The sequence below is a fragment of the Propithecus coquereli genome, unplaced genomic scaffold, assembly GCF_000956105.1.
Source record: "Propithecus coquereli isolate 6110/MARCELLA unplaced genomic scaffold, Pcoq_1.0 Scaffold80, whole genome shotgun sequence".
In the NCBI taxonomy this organism is placed as follows: Eukaryota; Metazoa; Chordata; class Mammalia; order Primates; family Indriidae; genus Propithecus; species Propithecus coquereli.
The window spans coordinates 2288639-2308375 of NW_012154174.1; the positions used below are offsets into that span (position 1 = coordinate 2288639).

The window sequence follows — 19737 nt, forward strand, 5'->3', positions numbered from 1 at the left end:
GTGAGTGTGAGGGTGCGCGTCTGGGAGCGGCCGGGGTAGGGGAGACAGAGAAACATCAGACGAAACGAAAATAGAGGAAACCGAGAGAAAGAGAAGGAGAAAGGCACACGCAGAGAGAAACAGTCGCAGAGAAAGGGCCCCAGACCAACGGGGAGCCGAGGGACGCGGGAGATTTCAGTCTAAGACATAATAAGAAAGGAAGGAAAATAGGAAAGGAAAAGCGAGTGAAAAAGAAATAACTGGAGAGGATTTGGAAAGAACGAGGCAGAAGAGCCGACAACGGAGCAAGCCGAGATTGATTAGGCCGGGGAGACACCGAGCTCCCCGCAGGCTCGGGGAGCGCAGTTGACCCGGCGCGGGGGCGGGGACGGTGGCTGCGGTGGGCGGGCCCGCAGAGTGCTCCATATGTAGATAAGCCTTATTTCCCCCTCTCCCCGCCCCTTATTTTCCATATTCAATGACACAGCCAATGGAGGGCGAGCATGGTGTCGGGGGCGGGGAGTGGGCGGGGCCTCAGTGGACTCCACCCCCGGGCGGCAGCCTGAGGGGTCAGCGCTGAGGCAGATAGCGGATCGCGGGGCGGGGCGGTGGCGCGGAGGGGGCGGGGACAAAAGTTTCCTGCCCAACTTTCGCTGCCTCCTTCCTCCGCCCGCGCGCGCCGGGCTGCAGTCGGGGGGAGGCGGCGGCGGCGGCTGCAGCGGCTGCGGGCAGCGCGCAGGACGCAGGGCTCGGGGCGATCGCAGTCGGGGCTCGGCCGGCGGGCGGTGGGCGCAGGCTCCCCGGTGCCCGCCCCTCCGCTGGAGGGGGTCGCGAGCGGGCGGCCGGGGAGGGGCCGGCACCGCCGCGGCAAAATGAGCCTGCTGTCGGCCATCGACACTAGCGCCGCCTCGGTGTACCAGCCGGCCCAGCTGCTCAACTGGGTCTACCTGTCGCTGCAGGACACTCACCAGGCTAGCGCCTTCGATGCCTTCCGGCCGGAGCCGACCGCCGCCGCCGCGCCCCCGGAGCTGGCCTTTGGCAAGGGCCGCCCGGAGCAGCTGGGCTCGCCCCTGCACTCCAGCTATCTTAACAGCTTCTTCCAGCTGCAGCGCGGAGAGGTGGGTGCCCCCGCGCGCGTCCGCCCCGCCGCGCCGGGCCGTTTCCTATCTGCCCCGCTCTTCCTGGCCTGGCCCGGCCCGGCTCCGCATTGCCCGGCCCGGCTTGGCTTGGCTTCGTTCAGCTCTGCCAAACTCGCCGCACGAAGTCCCCCGGGCGCCGGGAACGCGTCACCTCCCGGCTGAGCCCGGCCCAGAGCAGCTCAGGCCCGGGCGGGGCCCCCCGCCCCCTCTCCCAGCCGGGGGAGCCCTTCTCGAAGGGGGCTGGGAGAGGGAGTTGGGGGGGGTTGTGTCCGGATTCTCTACAGACAGCTGGGGTGCGGCCAGGGCGGGGAGCCCCTTCCAAGTGTCCTTCCCACGCCCAATCCTATCAACCTCCTGGCCGCCGCTGGCTGAGACCGAGAGTGCAGATTCTGCCTGGAGCTCCTCTGGAAGGCCTAAGACCTTTTCTCCTCCGACTTCTGTGGTTCCCGACCCGAGGGGCACCCCGAAGAGCAGAGAGTGCCGAGAGGGCTTTTCCTGCTATTCTCACACGGGGACCCCCAGATACATCCTCCAGCTGCTCGCCCTCCCCCAGTCACATAGGAAGTGGTTTTTGAGGGCTTGACCCCGCAGACTGGCAGACTGCGCTGTCCCCTGCCCTCCCAGCCTGGAAGGAAATGAAAGGGAAATCCTCTTGAGCTCGTGGGAGGGGGACTAGATAGCGGGAGAGGTTCCAGCTGCCCAGCGCCTTCTGCAGAAACCTGGGCCGGCCGTGTTGCAAAGTCTGCCTGTTCGGTGGATTCAGTTACAAAGTCGACTGGGCAGTGCCTCTTTGCCAGCTACATAAATACAGATCGCCAACCCCTCCCAGACACTTTTGAGGAGTCCCCCCCAGAGCCTGCCCAGATACCACTCCTCTCTGGCGATAGGCTAGCTCACTGGGACACCCCCTCCTCCCCTGCCCCCACTCACTCCTGCCTCTTTTGGGAATCGCAGACGCCCATCTGTGGCCTTCATTTCCTCCCCTTGTGGGGGCTTTCTCTGCAAAGGTGCAGGAGGTGGGGCCAAGACCCACATGGGCGTCACTTTCCTTCTAGACCTGGGGACACAGGTTAGCTTTAGGAGAGTGAGAGTCCTGAATGGGTTGGGGGCAGGCCCAGGTGTGGGGATAAGAGAGGGAGGCCTCATGAACGTGTTCAGCTCTGCTGTTATTTAGTTATTTACTGGGAGAAACACCGGCATATAAAATGCTGCCCTAAGGCCAGCACCACCTGGGCTGACCTGTTGACCTGTGCAGGGGGCTGGGCACAGTGGAGGGAGATGGGTCTGGAAGGGCACCCTTTGGTGCCAGGCGAAAGCACTTGTATGCTGAAACTCCTGGTAAACTGTAAGGCGTTCTCTCCACATGAGGAATTGCTCTTGGCTGGGGATCTTTCTTTCTTGTAAGAGAATTTTCTGCCTCTTCAGGGAACTGGCTTCAGGTGACCACTGACTTTGGAGGACTGTTTGTGGGGTGTTTCTTCAATGGTTTGTTCTCTTACCAAACACTTGTTGAGCTCTGGGTCGGCCCCTGGGGATTCACAGCGCAGGCTAATGGGGGCCACAGATGAGCAGACAGATGAGCACAGTGTGAATGGTGGGCGATTTGAGGGGGGGCTGTGGGAGCCCCAGGTGAGCTTCTCCTCCAGGGCAGGAGGGTGACCATGACCCATAGGTCAAGTGGGGGTCCCTAATTCGCTTCTGCTAGCCTCCCCCTGCTCCCAACCCATGACAGCCTTGTTCCCTGCCTCTGGATCTGCACTGGGAGGGCCTGGGAGTTCTTGGCCATCATGTGTCCCCCGAGAGAGTACAATGTTATGCTTCTTCTTGAAAATTTCTGGCATCCAGGATCCCAGCCTCCTGTCTATTCTTGCTGCATACCTCAGTTTCCCCGTGAAGGGGCACAGTGTGGAAGGAGCAGTAAAAAGTTATGCCGTATAGTGCAATGATGGGAAAAGTCTCTCATGGCCTGACTTAAGGGAACGCCTTGTCTCTCTTGGACCTCAGTTTACCCATCTGTTAAATTTAGTCTCTGCTGTCCCCCAGGATGGTATGTCTGGGATTTAAGACCTGTTCGAATAAGGGAGGATGTGCCCGCAGACAGGCTGGGTTTGGGGAGGAGAGAGCAGGGGCTTCTCTTACGCTCACAGGCCAGTAGCCTCCTCGGAGGGGCTGGAGGGCTGTGCCTGCTGACTTCCGGAAGGCTCTCCTGGCTTCAGGCTCACTCGACCTCACCCTCCACCCACTTTGCCTCCTAAACACTCTCAGAGCCCCAGCTGTGCTCCTGGGGACAGGCCTTTCCTGCATCCAGGGCTTAGCTGGTGACCTAATATGGCTCCAAAATAGCAACTGGCTAAGAAGGCAAGAAAAAATACCCCCCACCTCAATGCCACCAAGGGGCTGGTCAGAGAGGAAGCAAGTCGTGTGTGGGCCGGAGGGGACTCTACGAAGGGACCCAGGGGGCCCAGGAACGTCGCCATTCTGTGCAAAGCCTGGCAGGCCCGGTGGCAGTGCCTGCGGATGTGACTTGCATGCTGACCGCTGACCACAGCCTGTCTGTGCCAGCCCCTGTGCCAAGAGCCCACCCCCTCCTGCACCACCCCCAGGCTGCTCCCACCACAATAGCAAAACACCATGAATGCAGCTGGGATTGGGTGGGGGGGTGGTGAGGACATGGGGGCACAGAAGCCCATTGTGCCCCTGGAACCTCGGCTCTGGAAGCTGAAGATAAGCCAAGGGTTCTGAGTGGCACACTGGCCCTGGGAGCAGAGAGGGAGATGGCAGAGTTCACATGCAAGTGCAGGAGCAAGCACCAGGAGGTGGCTTGGGTTCTTGGGGCTCCCCAGCTCATGGTGGGGGTGCTGGGCCAAAGCAGGCACATCTTGTGCAGTCTGGGTCTAGAAACTAGGCCCTGTGAACCCCAGTTTCAAAAACCTGATCTATGGCAACAACTATATGCCTTTGGAGAAGGATTCCTGTGGCCCTTGGCCGAGGCCCTCCTCTTTCTCCAGGTCCCCAAGGAAGGCAGTTCTTAGAAGTAGTGGGGGTTGGGCCACATGGGATCTTCCCTGCCAAGTTTTGTTTGGAATTTAAATCACAATGGTGTAGAGGCTGTAGGATTCCACCTCTGGAAAACTTGAATTATGTCCTTGTTAAGTATTACCTCTTGGGCCCCTTGGAGCGGTGCTAAGAGCCCCTCCTAGGTAGTTCCTGTAACCCCTTTCCCACCAAGGGGATGCGACTGTCTTGTTGCATTCGGGTTGGATTCTGAGGGCAGTTGTTTTCCTTCCCTCTTCCTCCAGGGTCACAGGTAGCTGGAAGGTATGACCCTACTGTCTAAAGACCCCTACTTTGTCGATGTTGAGGGAAAGACTTTGGAGTCAAGCACGATTGGAGAGCACAGTATACTGTGTTTCCCTTGGAGACACACAATGCCTGCTACTACAGTCAAGGCTCTGAGAAGGCCTGCAGTACAAAACCTATTAACCTTTCTTCAGGCAACATTTCCCATATCTATTTGACCAGAGAATGTTTTTGGCACAGAACACCTGCCGGTGTTCTTCCAAACATCCCTAGGACCAGGGATGCTCCACTGAGGCAGACGGCTCCCTTGTTAGAAGCTCTTAGAAAGCTCTTGCTAGAGCTGTTCCAACTTTTAGGAAGCTCTTCCTAGAGCTGTTAACTCAGGTGCCCTCCCCTAGGTCGAAGCATTATCTTCTGCAGCCCTGAACACCCCCTCCCCTTTGCTGCTAAGGTCCACCCACTGGAGATTTGAGAACAGCAGCAAGGGTGTCATGAGACAGCTTAACAGACGGCTCTCCCAGGGCGTTAGCCCTTCTGTACAGACTGGCTGTTAGAACCCATAAAGGAGCATCTGTAGCATCTTGCTTTAAAAGGCCCCAGTCTTGATAGTTTTCTGAGGGTTCAGATGTGTCACCTGTGCCCTTGATGGGTGTAAATGAGCCCAGGGGCTGCCTGATCAGTGTGGATGTGTAAAACAAAGCCATATTTCTGCCCAAGGATGGCATTTGCCTGGCTGGGGCTGAGAGTGGGCTTCAGGAGCTGAGGCTGGTTCCCAGCAGCCTTTATGGGCTGTGTGGGTTGGGTTGTCAGGGGCAGCTCCGGGGCCTGGAAGGAACAGTCAAGAGCTTGGGTGGATGCCCCAGCTCCCTTGGCCACCCTTGGAAAGCTGAGCTGTGACTCAGGCAAGGAAGACCGTCATTTGGGAGGCTGTTGGCTGAGGTGGCCTGACCCTCCCTCTGTCAAATTAAGTTGACGGGGCAGGCGTGGACTCAGAGAGAAGACCACACCTCACGGACCATCTGAGTCAGGTGGGAGGGAAGAAAGCAGGTGACCTTAGTAATTAGTAATTAGAAGCAGCAGAGAGCCAGGTGCTGTCAGCACCCAGAGGAGGGACCATGGAGAAGGTGGCCCTTGCATACGGTCCCTTACTCTCGAGTGGTGCTTTATTCTTGGCATCTCTTTCCTCGTAGCTCCCATCTTACAGATGAGAACACAGAGACCCGGCAAGTCACTGACAGGGCTAGATCTAGAACTCTTCTGTGTTCCAGCCATGAGTTGTTTCTGTGATTTGTCCTGCAGTAGGCCCCCAGGTTAGCTCTCACCTGGGTCAGTCTCTGGGCCCCAGCGCAGGGCAGGTGGTAACCTATCTTGACACGGGTGTCCTGTCAAACCTTACCTTAGTGGGTGACATTTTATCCCCGATCCCAAACCTTTCAAGGAGTGGTAGGCATTGATCATGGGTACTGGCTTTCCTGCCACGTGCCTGCTCCAGTCTCTCCCCAGAAAGCCAGCACGGGGCTCCATGAGACACGAGTCCAAGGCTGGCCTGGTCTAGGAGAAGCCAAGGAGATGGGCACTGAGCGCTTCCTACTGCTTTTGTACCCACATCCTAGCCTGTGTGCAGCATCCCCAGTGTCCAGATGGGGAAACTAAGGCTCTTCGAGTGGAAGATGATGGTTCAGGAAGTCAGTGGCAGGGCGAGGGCTGCAGCCTAAGTCTCAGGATACTCGATCCGTCTGTGTGCGCGCGTATGGCGGTGGTGTATAATCCTCTATTCAGTCCTCCTGTGGCCATACTGGTCTTCTCGAGGTTTCTGAAAGCACCAAACAGTCCCACTCCTCTAAGCTTTTGCACTTGCTATTGCTTTTACCTAAAATGCCATTCCCTGCCCTTGTACAATGGACAGATATGACACAACTGGATGTGATTCCTCCGAGAGGCTTTACCTGGCTGCCATGGGAGCAGACCTCCCTCCAGCTGCTGTGATCCTGTGACAGATAAGTTGTAGATGCCTCTGGTAAAGCGTGTTTAACAACCAGTCTTGTCCTGTATTATGCAAAGTGTGTCTGTCTCAATAGCTAGATTGTCAGCACTCTGAGAATAAGAATCGTATCTTTTCCCCATAGCAGACACAGCCTCTGATGCTTAGTCAGTACCCAGTATATGCGAGGTGCTCAGTTAAGGTTTACTAGATGGGTGGGTGGGTGGATGGCTGGCTGGCTTGACCCATGGGTGACACCTCTCTTCTTCTCTCCCATCTCTGGACTTGTGACTATTCTCTCCAATCTCTTAGCCTCTCGTTTTATCTCACAGAAAAGTGTATTGATTGCTTCATTCATTGGAATGAGCTGACTTGGGAGACAGTGAAACCTTGTCCCTTGAGGTGTCCCAGCAGAGGCTTAGGTATGCTAATGGTGCTTGGCTTTCTTTGGTTACGGACCTCTTCGTGAATCTGAAGACAGCTAGACTTCTTGTCGTCAGCACAATGCACAGAGCATAAGCATGTGTGCACATACATTTGCACGTGATTTGGGGAATCATGGACACACTCATGCTGACAGTGGATCCCAGATCAAGCCCTTGCCCCGCTATAGAGGCTGCGAGCTTCAGTGGTACCCCAGACTGGCTAAATATTAGGGTCCTTTCTGGCCCTGGGATTTTCATATTCATGCTTTTTGCTTTCATTTGAAAATAAGCTCTGGCAATGAGAGGCAGCCCTGTCCCCAGTGCTCATGTACTAGCTGGGCAGAGGTCACACAGCTGTGTAATGTGAGCACCTGTCAGGTGAGTGGTGACCCTGGGTGGGAGCTGGAGAAACCAGGAGGGAGGGGATCCCCCTGGGTCTTCTCTGCTTTGTCCTGATGCCACTGCCTGCTCCTCTTACCCACTCCCCCGCGCCGAAAAGAGTATGGACTTGTTATTTAAATTAAAATCTTTTACTGAGAACTGGCTGTGTACAGGGAACTGTGTTTTACATGTGCTGGGTGAGTGGGCCTCCAGGAGGCAGTGGTGCCCTGTGGGGTCCTGGGCGAAGGGGCACCGCCCCATCATGACAGCCCTGCACCTTCCTGGGCCACAGGTCAGCTTTAGACCTTAGGAACAGGAGCAGAGCCGGGGGCTGAGTGCTTTTGGGGAAACCTTGGTCAAGGCGTGGCCTCATTTTCCCATTGGCCTTCTTCCTGCCTTGTCCACAGTTGTGTCCATCTGTCTCTGGGCCCAGCTCGAGCCCACCATTGTGTGTACAGGGCATGCATGTGTTTGACTCCCGTGGACTGGAGCCCCAGATAGACCCTAGGGGTAGAAGAAGTCCAGATCCCCTTGGGAGAAGGGGTGGAGTCACTGTGGGATGAATGGTTTCTTGTCCCAACCAGAGGAGTGTGGGTGCGTGTGCATGCGCGTGTCTGTGGGGGGTGGGGTAGGGGTGGCTTTGGGATAAGAAAGCAGTTGTTCAGCTGATGAAAGGAGCCCCCACAGAGTTGGGGGTTAGCATCAGAGAGTTCCTCCTCCGGGGCCTTCTCGGGACTGGGGAGCAGGACTCAGTACTTGGCTTCTGCCATCGGACACTGCTTTTGCTATGGCCTCTTCCACTGCCATATCCTTCCCAGCGGATGCTGCTCCCCATCTCTGCCTGCTGTCCCGGCCTCTCTTGTCTGTCTCTTGTCCTGTCTCTCTGACCTCCCTTCTCTCTCTGGGCTGCCCTCAGAGGCTTCTACCCCCCTGCCCTAATTCCTGCCCACCCCTTACCTGCTGTGCCCTCTTACTGTCCCAGCGGGGAAGGGAGAGGGGGAGAAGCACTGCTTGGCAGGCTTGCCCTGGGGAGCACTGGAGTCACTCCTGGAGATCTCTGCCTTGTACCCCATATTCCATAGCAGAGCCACCATCCCCAGGGCCCAAACCGCTCATGCAGCCCAGAGAAACTGGTCCCTCATCTTTCCAGGGCTGAAGGGCTTAGCATATGACATCATAGGGCCTCTGTGCCAAGGAGAGTGGTCCACACCTGGCATTTTCCTCTGGCTCCCCTTCCTATAGGAGAAGCCAAGCCTAGGAGGCCGTGCAGAGGCTGAAACTTAATAGGCCAGCACACAACTGGCTGTGTTCCCTTGGGCAAGTTGCTCAGCTCTCTGAGCCTCAGTTTCTAGCTCTATAAAACGGCGCCGATGAAGCCAGTTTAAATAGTGTTTGTGGCCAGGAGGTGGCTCATGCCTATAATTTCAGCACTTTGGGAGGCCAAGGTGGGAGGATCACTTGAGGCCAGGAGTTTGAGACCAGCCTGAGCAACACAATGAGACCCCGTCTCTACAAAAAATTTAAAAATTATCCTCATGGGGTGATGTACGCCTATAGTCCTGGCTACTCAGGAGGCTAAGGTGGGAGGATTGTTTGTGCCCGGGAGTCCGAAGTTACAGTGAGCTGTGGTTGTGCCACTGCACTCCAGCCTGAGTGACAGAGAAAGACCCTGTCTCTAAAAACTAAAAAATCATGTTTTTGCCAGGTATAAGTGAACTAAGAAAAGCAAAGGATCTAGTCAAATATATAACACATGATACAATCGGGATAAACTTTCCCTAATAGCCAAGCGAGAACCTTGGAGAAGTTCCAGCAATGGGCAGGAGTCCGAGGCTCAGTCCCTCAAATATGGTGAGAGGGTCCCATGCTTCCTGCTAGCTCCTGGGGTCACTGAACCAGGGAGGAAGGAGAGGTAGCCTCTTCCCCAAGGCTGACGATTTGGGCCAGGATAGCCCAGGGGCTTCCACCCACCACGTAAGTGGGGTTGTCCTCCACTCGTGCCTGGAGCAGCCTAATCTGGTCAGAAAGTATCCTCCTACCATCCACCAACACTGAGACCCCAACCTGAATGCTTTAAGGTGTTAGGGCACCTGTCACCCTCTCTGTCACTGGGGCTCCCAGGCCCTGCCCTGCCTGTGGCTGTCTGCACCCAGGACAGGTATCAGTGCAGCCTGGGCTCTGGGCGATGGAAGGTTGCAGAATCTTTGTCTTCAGGGACGTTGAGCCTCGTGGGAGAGATGAGGAAGCATCACTCGTGTAAAGAGATTAGAGAGAGATGTCAGAACTGCACCAGGCAACTGCAGACACAGTCGCATGGTGGTCCCTGCCCCCTGCCAACCACATTGCTGGACTGACCCGCAGCCGGGGGTTAGGGAGGCCCCTGGAGGAGGCCTCTGTGGCCAGTGGGGCCTCGGGAGCACCTTAGACTTGTGCTTTTCACACCGTTCCTCGTTCCTCGGAGCCTGAGTAAGGGGAAGGGAGTGTTCAAGGCCACAACACTGCAGGTAGAGCTAGTCTGGACTCAGGTCCTGGAGGGGGTTCAGATGGAAACAAAGAGGGGTGCTCCATGGAGGGCAGCAAATGCAGAGACAAGCGGAGTTGCTCTGAGGGGACGGCAAGAGCAGCAAAGCTAGGCTGACCCAGAAAGGCTCCTGGGCCTGCCTCGCCCTCCAGCCGCCGAAGAGAGGACGAGGAACAGGTGGTGCCTGTGTGGACCGAGTGCCTTCTGCATGCCGGGCTTGGGGCGTCTCTCAGTACCTGGTGTCTGCGCCCCAAGAACGCATGACTGCGGGGATCATCAAGGGTGCCCTTCTTTTCTGCTCCATTCACGGTGTACAGATGGGAAACCCAAGAGGCCAGGCCCCGGCTCTGCACAGGGAGGGACGGAGCTCTGTGTCCTGGCCTCGGCTCTGGCCAGTCCCCACAGGCCGTGCAAACAGCCGGGAGGCCGACTCGCCTTTCACCTCCATGGCCCGAGCTCAAACAGGGCTTCAGAGAGGAAACAGCTTGCTGCCCCGCCCGCCCTCCGCGCCGGCCAGGCAAGCAGGACTCCTGGCTTTGAGGCCTGGCTGGGTGCCCTGGTCTGTGTCCCTGTGCCTCTCTGGGCCTCAGTTTCTCTATCTGTAACTTGGGAATGAGGCTGGATCAGCTGACAGTCTCTGCCCTTTCAGCTCAAAGGTGGTGTTCATCTTGAATTGGGGCTGCGGCAAGGGAGGAGGAACAGCCCTTGGGGACAGGCCAGAGGACATTGGAGGTGGGGAGGCACTGAGGAGGGGGATCTCTGGCCTTGCTTCTTTGAGCACGGAGCTGCCTGTGGGCAGGGGGGAAGCTGTGGCCTTCAAGAGGCTGTGGGTGGAGTATGCAGCTGCCTGCTCCGAGGCCTCTGGCTGTCCAGGGATGCCCATGGGGCCACCCGTGGGCAGGGGAGCGTGGCCACAAGACGGGAGAGAGGCTTTTCAGGGTGTAATTAGTGCACTTTTTGGCACCCACCAAACTTCCCCTTCCTCTTGACAATTTGCTGCCAAAACAGTCCTGATTCCTGTGGACTTGCTTAAATCTTATCCAGAAGAGAAAAAAAAAAAAGAAAGAAAGAAAGGAAGGAAAGAAAGAAAGAGAGAAAAAGAAAGAAAGGAAAGAAAGGAAAGGAAAGAGGGGGAAAATAAGAGGGTTGTTATTTGTGAAATTGCATTTCCCGGCCATGAGGGTGAGTCACACCATTTGGAGCTTCAAGTTTCTTGTTTGGATGAACTTTTCTCTGAGAAGCTGGGGCCGATTTGGGGGTAGGAGGGGTCTCCTGGTTTGGGGAGTGTCTTAGAGTCAAGATAAGAAGAGACCTTGCTGGTTGGAAAGTCTGAATGCTCTAAGGCGGGGTAGGGCCTGGCTGGTTGTACCTGAACTGCCCCCCAGGAGGTGGTGTGGGGGGGCTTGAAAAATACCCGCCAGGCTGGGGGAGGGGGAGGAGCTGTTGTTTAACGGGTACAGAGTTTCAGTTTGGGAAGATGAAAAGGTTCTGGGGGTAGACAGCGGAGATGGTCGCGCAACCTTGTGAATGCACTTAATGCCACTTAAAATTGTTAAAATGGTAAGTTTTGTGTACTTTACCACACACCAAGAAATGCAGATCTGGGGCCCTGGGGCCCAGGTAGCTGGCTGCTGGGGTAGGTCTGAGGTGGGGCCCAGAGAACTGTGTTTGTCGCAGACTTCCCAGGTCGTTGAATACAGGTTTGAACACACTCACATAATCCGTAAGATGGGGACAGTGACTCATAGGGTTGCGGTAAGAATCAGCTATCTTAACATGTGTAAAATTTCCAGTGCCGGAGACACAGTCGATGCTTGGGATATGTTACTGTTATCATCTAATCCGGTTTCCATCGGAACCCTCCCCCACGCCCCGTAAGGCCGACCCCCATTGGCTCACACACCTCCAGGGCTGGGGGACCCTCCGCCTCTCGGGTCGGACCCTCCATCTTGGGCTCCTCTGAGGGCAGAGCCCCCTCAGGCCGAGTGCGGGCTGGTGTGGACTGCTCCGCGGGTGCTGGGTCGCGTGGTGGGGCCGCGCAGCGGTGGAGCAGATACGGTCTGTGGGAGCCCCGTCACTGGAGCCCGACTGTGCGTTGGGCCTGGGGTGCCCCAGCTGTGGTGTCCGTACCTTCCCTTCCACGTCCCAGGCTCTAGTCCAAAAGTACCCAAAGGAGAACAGAAGCCCAGAGAGGGAAAGAGCTGTGGCCACACAGCAGTGCGTCCCGAGGGACCAAGCACGGTAGCCACGCCCGATGATGAGGGCTGTGTCTGCTAGGAGGGGAGTGGCAGACCCCTGAAGTTGGAAGCCGCAGGGAGGCCGCGGGACACAGATGTGAGGGATGGGCTCTGTCCCGGCTGGCGGAGGGGCCAGCTCTTAACCCACCTCCCTCCCCTCCCTACACTGAGGGGAGCCGGAAAAGCCTGCCCCACTCTGGGCCCGTCTACCCCGTCTGTCAGGGAGACTGAGGCCCTTCCGTTCAGGGGCCCTGCTTCCCCGACAGCCCGAGGGCTCCCAAGAACAAGGCCTCGTCTCCCGTCACACCCAAGGGCCCCAAGGGCCATTGCTTACTCCTGCAGGTTTGGGGCACCTGAGCTGGGCCGAGCATGCCCAAGCCTCACGCCCAGGTTTGTCGTTCACCCTCCTGGGGAAGCTGCCTCTTTCCAGCCTTGGCCTCGCCCCAGGAAAGGGGGACCCATGGCCGTTCCTCGCCAGCCTCATCGGAGGCCCCACCTTCGCTAAATTCCAGCACACCAGGCTGCTTGGAGCCCGTGACTCCTATAAATAGAGGCTGTGTACACCAGGAGGGGGCCTAGGCCACATCTGCTTTGAAGCTAAGTGAGATGTCTGGTTTCTGTCATCTGGAGGTGAGAGAGGTGGGCCACTGCCCTCCTCAGGCGCCCAGAGAGGTGGCTTGGGCCAGGCTGAGGGCTCCCCGGACACAGTCCACGCTGTCTCCTGTACAGGCCTCATGCCACAGGAGACCAGGCAGAGGTTGGACTTAAGTCTTCTCTTGTGTAAAATGGAGGCGATGCTGCCAGCTGATGTCCCCCTTCCTTCCAAGAGGGGAAACTGAGTCAGCAGTGGTTTTCCTAAAGTCACTCCATCAGTTAGTGACAGGTTGCTTTCTACCATACCTTCTTATGTCGTGGCAGTGCGTAAAGAAGAAATAAAGGTAATTAATAATAATACCCATTATCATCATCATCGTCACCATTTACTGAGTGGTTGCCAAGTGCCAGGCACAAAATAAAGTGCTTTACACTCATGACCTCATTTTAGCCTTAAAGAAACCCTAGTTATAGCAATCATTATTCCCATTTTACAGACAGGGCCACTGAGGCCCAGAGTCGTTAACTGGCTTGTCCATAGACACACAACCAGAGTTAGAATTTGAACTCAGGCTCCTGGAGGCCAGAGTCCTTGGGCAGCTGAAGGTTCAGTATGACTTTGTGTGTGTGTATGTGTGTGTGTGTGTGTGTGTGTGTCGGGGGGTGCATGGAAACTCCCCCAGGGCCGCAGCTGTAAGCACGCGTGCCTCTGTCTCCCGCAGGCGCTGAGCAGCAGTGTGTACAAGAGCGCCTCGCCGTATGGCTCCCTCAACAACATCGCCGATGGCCTCAGCTCCCTCACCGAGCACTTCTCTGACCTGACTCTCACGTCCGAGGCCCGCAAGCCCAGCAAGCGTCCCCCGCCCAATTATCTGTGCCACCTGTGCTTCAACAAAGGACACTACATCAAGGATTGCCCCCAGGTAAGGCAGCGTGGCCCGGGAGGGGCTGTCGGGCTCCCTTGCTGTCCTGCAGACTGGCTTCTGTGGGTGGGACGGATGCAGTGGCCTCCCCAGCAGCCTGTCCACCAGAAAGTGGCCCTGGCCTCTGGTCTCTACCTCTTGGTCCCCTCTGGGGTTTCGGAGGCCAGGCTGGCTGGTGTGGACAGGACAGAGGCCCAGCTCGGGCCCATGCTGGCTGGTCGGCAATCTGGGTGAAGGTTCTTTGGACCCAAACTGGGCCCCCAAATGGGATTCTGGGCCTTCAAGTCCCCACCAGTCTTTTTGGGGTGGGGCCCGTTATGAGGGGCAGCCTCTGCGCGGCTCTCGGCTCTGGCTCCCGGGAGGCCGCATCCCCTCACACTCACAGAGAAGGAATGTGGGCTCTGGGCCAGGAATCCAGATGTGCAGCCCCTCCCCCACCTCTGCTCCTCGGCCCCTGCCTCGAGGGAGGAGGTGACTTCGAGGGAGGAGGTGACTTCGTACCCCCAGGATAGGTCTTGGTGAAGGCCTCAGGCACTGCGGGGCTGGGCCTCTCTCTTGGGGTCGGGGGTGGGGCTGCTGGGTCATCCCACTCACAGATGCCCCCAGCTCACTCACAGACATGGCCGTGGGATCCGAGGTGTGCAGTCATGTTAAATACAGCGTGAGATGATCAGTGATTGTTTCTTTTTGCTATTAGTTTTTCTTATTTTCCAATTTTTTACAATGTGGTACTACTTTTATTTTATATATGTAATGGAAATGGAATCTTGGAAACTCTGAAAATCCATGTGGCATCACCCTCCAGATGGTGGAAGCCGAGGCACGGTTGGGTGGGGCTGCATCCTTCCAGGCCCGGTGGGAGGCTGAGGTGTGCGTGTCGCTCATTACCCGTCCGTGCGTCAGGGCCTTGCCGCTTCAAGTGTGGCCCAGCACAGCTGCGGCTGTGCCTCTGGGGAGGTTGTTAGGAATGGAGAACTGCGGCCACCCTGCACTGCATTTCAGTAAGATCCCCCGGTGAGTCGTGTGCCTCCCCCACCCCGGACCCTGAATGGTGGCGCTGACCCACTGGTATCTTTCCTCCAGACCCCACACCCCTCAATATATGCAGCGAGCAAAGGCCCTTGGCATGAGCAGATGCCAGCAGAGAGTGAGCCCCCTCCCCAGGGTTCTCTGGGTAGGAGGAGGGGCAGATGGGCAGCTAAGGATCTGATTGGGCCTCAAGGGCATGCCCATGCCCCCCAGTCCACAGCGCCATGTGTGCTGCCCAGCTGCGCCCCAGCACAGGGTCTCTCAGCTCCTGTCCACACTGTCGTCCACAACCACCCTCCAGCGTCCCCCGCCCACACAGCCTGGGGAGTGGGCAGAGCAGGCCTGAGCCCGGTAGGGAGGAGGCGGGCACTGTGCCAGATGCTCTCCAAGCAGTATTTCATTTAGCGAAACCACCCTATGCATTGGATGTTCTCGTTGGCCTCATTTTACATGAAGAAACAGATGCTTCTGGCAAGGAGGGAACTGGCACAGGATCATTGAGCTGGTCAGCGGGGGAGCTGGGATTCTAACCCAGGCAGGCAGGTGACACACAGACGCCAGCAGGGGCGATGGGGGTTTCAAGGATGTGCACTCACTCTGGGCTGGCAGCCGGGGAAGCTTCCAGGAGCAGGAGGGCTTGGGAGAAGGGTGACAGATCCTCCCACAGCGTGACAAGTGTCTAAGGGCAATGGATGGTGACCAGAGGTGGAGGGATGGTGGACGTGCGTGTGAGTGTGTGTCTGAGTGCGTGTGTACGTGTATGTGCAATCGCTGCCCTCTCTCCAGACAGGGCCAGAGCTCTTCTGAACGTTGGGCAAGCTGGGCACAGTGGTTCATGGGTGTAGCTCCAGCTACTCAGGAGGCTGAGGCAGAAGGATCATTTGAGACCAGGAGTTCAAAACCAGCCTGGGCAAGATAGTGAGACCCAGTCTCAAAAAGAAAAAAAATCTTGGGACAGAGAGTCCCTCCTGCTTTCCAGCACAGCATTTACACTGGTTCTTCCTTTATATGGATCATTGTCTTGTGTAGGGCTCTCAACTCTATGGCAGATGTAGGCGTAGTGGCCCCATTTTACAGTGGAAGAAACAGAATCTCAGGCACAGCGCGGAGGAGAGGGCAGGACATGCATGAGAGCTCCAGAATGGGACACAGTGTTCTTTGCCTCCTTGCGCATCCATGCCCCTCCAAGCTGAGAAGTGGTGTGGTCTGTGGAGCTTCAGTTTCTCCCTTGAGCTGAGTGAGGGCTTTTCCCAGCTCCATCCCAAACCTGCTTCTGTCCAGATCTCCAGAAGGCCCAAGGATCTCCCTCCTCCCCTGGGGAGTGCTGGGAGCACCGACTCATAGCATCGATTTCGTTGTCTGTCACATGAGGCTAATGGGAGCATTGACACACAGGGGCGTTGTGAGGATGCAATGGAACAATGCATGGAAAGTGCTTGGCACGGTGCCTGGCACACAGGAAGTGCTCAATAAATGTTGGCTAGTGTTATTTTTTTTTTTTTCCTTTGGATCACTGCAAAGAGTGCACCCACCTGGCAAGGTCCTAGGTGTTTTGGCAGGTTGGAATTTAAATTGGATGCTGCGTACCCACCACCTGACCAAAAGCTGGGCAGGGGCAGGAGCTGGGCTAGACTCACCCCTGTGTCCCTGGCTGTGTGAGCCTGTGCCAGCTTGAGCTGCCCCGCGCCGCGGGTACTCGGTGCAGGTCTTCTGCAGGAAGGCGCAGTCGGCAAGGCTTTTAGGAACCATGGGAAGAAGCCCGTGTCGCAAATGAAATATCATGTAAGAGCTTAACATATATATTGTTAAAAGCAGAATGATTTTTTTGGAACAGCTTTAATGACATATGATTCACTTGCCATATAATTCACCCATCGAAAGTGTACAATTCGGTGATTTCCAGTATATGCACGGAGTGGTGCAGCTGTCCCCACAATCGGAGAATACTTTCGTCACCTCAGAAAGGAACTTCATACTCTGCGTTCCACCTCTTGATCTTCCCTCCCCTGGCAGCCATAACCACTCACCTGCTTTCTCTCTACACAGATCTGCCTGTTCTGGACATTTCGTAGAAAGAGAATCATACAACACGTGGTCTTCTATGACTGGCTTCTTTCACTTAGTGTAATGTTTTCAAGGTTCGTTCATGGATCTTGGATCAATTCCCATGATTGTGGAAGTGTCCCGTCATGCTCTCTTTTCTGGAAGAGTGAAGCATTAGTATTCGTTCTTGTTTAGACGTTTGATAGAATTCCGCTGCGATGCCATCTGAGCCTGGGCTTTCCTGTGTGGATAGATGTTTGGTCACTAATTCTATCTCTTTACTTGTCATAGATCTGTTCTGGTTTTCCATTTCTTCTGAGTTAGGGATTGTAGTGCGTGTATTTCTAGGAATCAGTCCACTTCATCTAATTTACTGATTTATTGGCACATGGTTGTCCATAGTATTTTCTTGTAATCCTTTGTATTTCTGTCAGGTTGGTAATAACGTCCCATCTTTCATTTCTGGTTCTTGTAGTTTGAGTCTTTTCTCTTTTCTCGTGGTCAGTCCAACTAACGTTTTGTCAATTTTGTTAAACTTGTCAAAGAACCAATTTTGGTTGAGTTGATTTTCTCTATGCTTTTCTATTCTCCATTTCATTACTTTCCACTCTAATCTTTATTTTTAAATTGTGGTAAGATACACATGACGTAAAATTTACCATCTTAAGTATTTTCAGGTGTACAGTTCAGTGGCATTAAATGAATTCGCGTTACGCGAGCATCACCATCCTCTGTCCGCAGAACACTTTTCATCTTGCAAAACTGAAATTCTGTACTTACCAAACAATAATTTCCTCTCCTCCTCCTCCCCTCACAACTACCATTCTACTTTCTGTGCTGTGAGTTTGACTTCTCCAAACGCCTCAGATAAGTGGAATCACACAGTATTTGTCCTTTTGTGACTGGCCTAGTTCACTTAGCGTAGTGTCCTCAAGGCTCGTCTATTTTATAGCATGTGTGACAGTTTTGTTCCTTTTTCAGGCTGAATAATATTCCATTGTGTATATACACCGCACTTTGTTTATCCATTCATCCACCAGTGGACAACTGGCTGCTTCCACCTCTGGCTATTGTGAATGCCGCTGCTATGAACGCGGGTTTGTAAATATCTCTTCGCCGTCCCTGCTTCCGGTTCTCCGCTCTAACCTCCATTATTTCCTTCCATCTTCTTTTTCTAGTTTCTTGAAGTGGAAGGTTCAGTTACTGGCTTTACATCCTTCTTTTGCTTAACGTAGATGTTTATAGTTATGAATTTCCCTCTGAGCTATATCCCATAAGTTTTGGGGTCTGCTGTGTCTATATTTTTCTTTGTCACAGGGTATTTTCTCATTTCCCTTCTGATTTCTTCTTTGACCCACTGGTTGTTTAGAAGCGTGTTGTTTAATATCCACATATTTGTGAGTTTCCCAAACATCTTTTAATGATTTCTAACTTTATTCCGTTGTGGTCGTAGAACATACTTTGTATTGTTTCAGTCCTTCTAAATTGATTGTGGTTTGTTTCCGAGCCCAGCATGGGAGCTGTTCTGGAGACTGCTTCGTGTGCGCTGGAGAGGAATGTGTTCTGCTGATGTGGGGTGCTGTGAGGTCTAGCTGGTTTATAGCGATGCTTATCTGCCTAGTTCTTCTGTCCATTATGGAAGCAGGGATATGGATGTCTTCAACTATTATTGTTTAATTGTCTGTTTTTTCTTCAATTCTGTCAATTTCTGCTTCGTGTATTTTGGCCCTCTGTTATTAGGTATAACTATATTTATACTTGTATCTTCCTGATGGAATGATCCTTTTATCACAATAAAATGTCCTTCTCTAGTAATATTTTTTGTTTTAAAGTCAATTTTGTTTGATATTAGTATAGCTAGTTTTCTGATGGTTGCTGTTTGCATGATAGATATTTTTCCATCTGTTTACTTTCAATGGTGTTCGAATCTAAAGTGTGTCTCCTGTAGATAGCATATAGCTGGAACTTGTTTTTTGTTGCCCAATCTAAAAATCCCTGCCTTTTGATTGGATTACTTAATCCATTCACATTTAATGATACAGTTGGGTTTAGATCTGCCATTTTACTGCCATTTGTGCCTTTTTTTCCCTCTATTCCTTCTTTATTGCTTTCTTTTGCATTCATTTTCTAATGTAACATTTTAATTTCTTTGATGATTTTTTCACTGTATTTTTTTAGTTATTTCTCAGTGGTTGCTCTAGAGCTTGTCTTATACATCTTGTCTTACCAGAATGTGCTTCAGATTTGTAATAACTTAACTCCAATGAGATACAAAAATGTTCCTCCTGTATTGCTCTATTCTCTCCTTGTCTTGGCTTTCAGTACTTTTATTATCTTTTATTATCCTGTGTGTATTTGCAGATCTCTTTATGTTTATCCTCCTTGGAGTCTGTTGAGCTGCTTGGATGCATTGATTAAAATTCTTCATCGGATTTGGGAAGTTTTTAGTCATCATTTCTTCAAATATTCTTTCTGCTCTTTTATCTCCTCTCCTTCTGTGGAATGATTTTTAAATGATCTAAATGCTTTTAAAATCTTCAGTGGTCTAATGGGGGTGGAACGTGTAGAATCCTACTAGGTCAGCTCTGCCTGGGTCCTGAGGCGGCCCATGGAGCCCCAGGGGTCTGAGGAGGCAACCGTGGAAGTGAGGGGCAAGCCTTCAGTGCCGGTGGCCCTGGTGGTGGATGCAGGAGCTGGGGGTCGGTAATCTGGTAGTTGGTTCTTCTCCACCTTAAGGGTAGGATAGAGGCATCCAGAGCTCAGCTCAGCAGAGTGATGGGGCCTCTCACATGTCCCAGGGGCAGAACGAGGGGTGTTGCCCACTGGTAGGAAGGCTGGGAGCCCTAGAGCAGAGGCAGAAGGTGTGGAGAGCGATTCTGAATGTTGCGCAGAGGCGGTTCCGCCTTGCAGGGTAAGGCTGTGCCTGGGCCATGGTCCGTCTCCAGCCAATGTCAGCACTGGCCCGAGAAGGCTTAGGACCCAAGAGTGTCTATCACTTGGTTCTTGATAAAGCACCCTCTGTTGTCTCCCATAGTGTGCCAGCCATCCAGCCCGAGGGCAATAATAATATTAACAACAACAATAATAATAGCTGCCAAGTATCGAGTTTACCACTGAGTTCGGCATGCCGTATGCATTAGCTCATTTAATTCTCTCGACAACCCTCTCAGAGAGGTACTATATAT

At 54.1% G+C, this 19737-nt stretch overlaps 1 protein-coding gene across 2 annotated transcripts in view; it reads left to right on the top strand.

Moving 5' to 3' along the window:
* The first annotated feature begins 671 nt into the window (after window positions 1–671).
* The window catches only part of ZCCHC24 (zinc finger, CCHC domain containing 24), a 58146-nt gene continuing 39080 nt past the window's right edge, over window positions 672–19737 (top strand). For both annotated transcript variants that reach the window (XM_012663289.1, XM_012663288.1), the window contains exons 1-2: window positions 672–1097; window positions 13280–13480. In XM_012663289.1, coding sequence (XP_012518743.1) covers window positions 852–1097; window positions 13280–13480 — 447 coding nt within the window. In that variant the 5' untranslated portion in view covers window positions 672–851. The remainder of the gene's footprint in view (window positions 1098–13279; window positions 13481–19737) is intronic.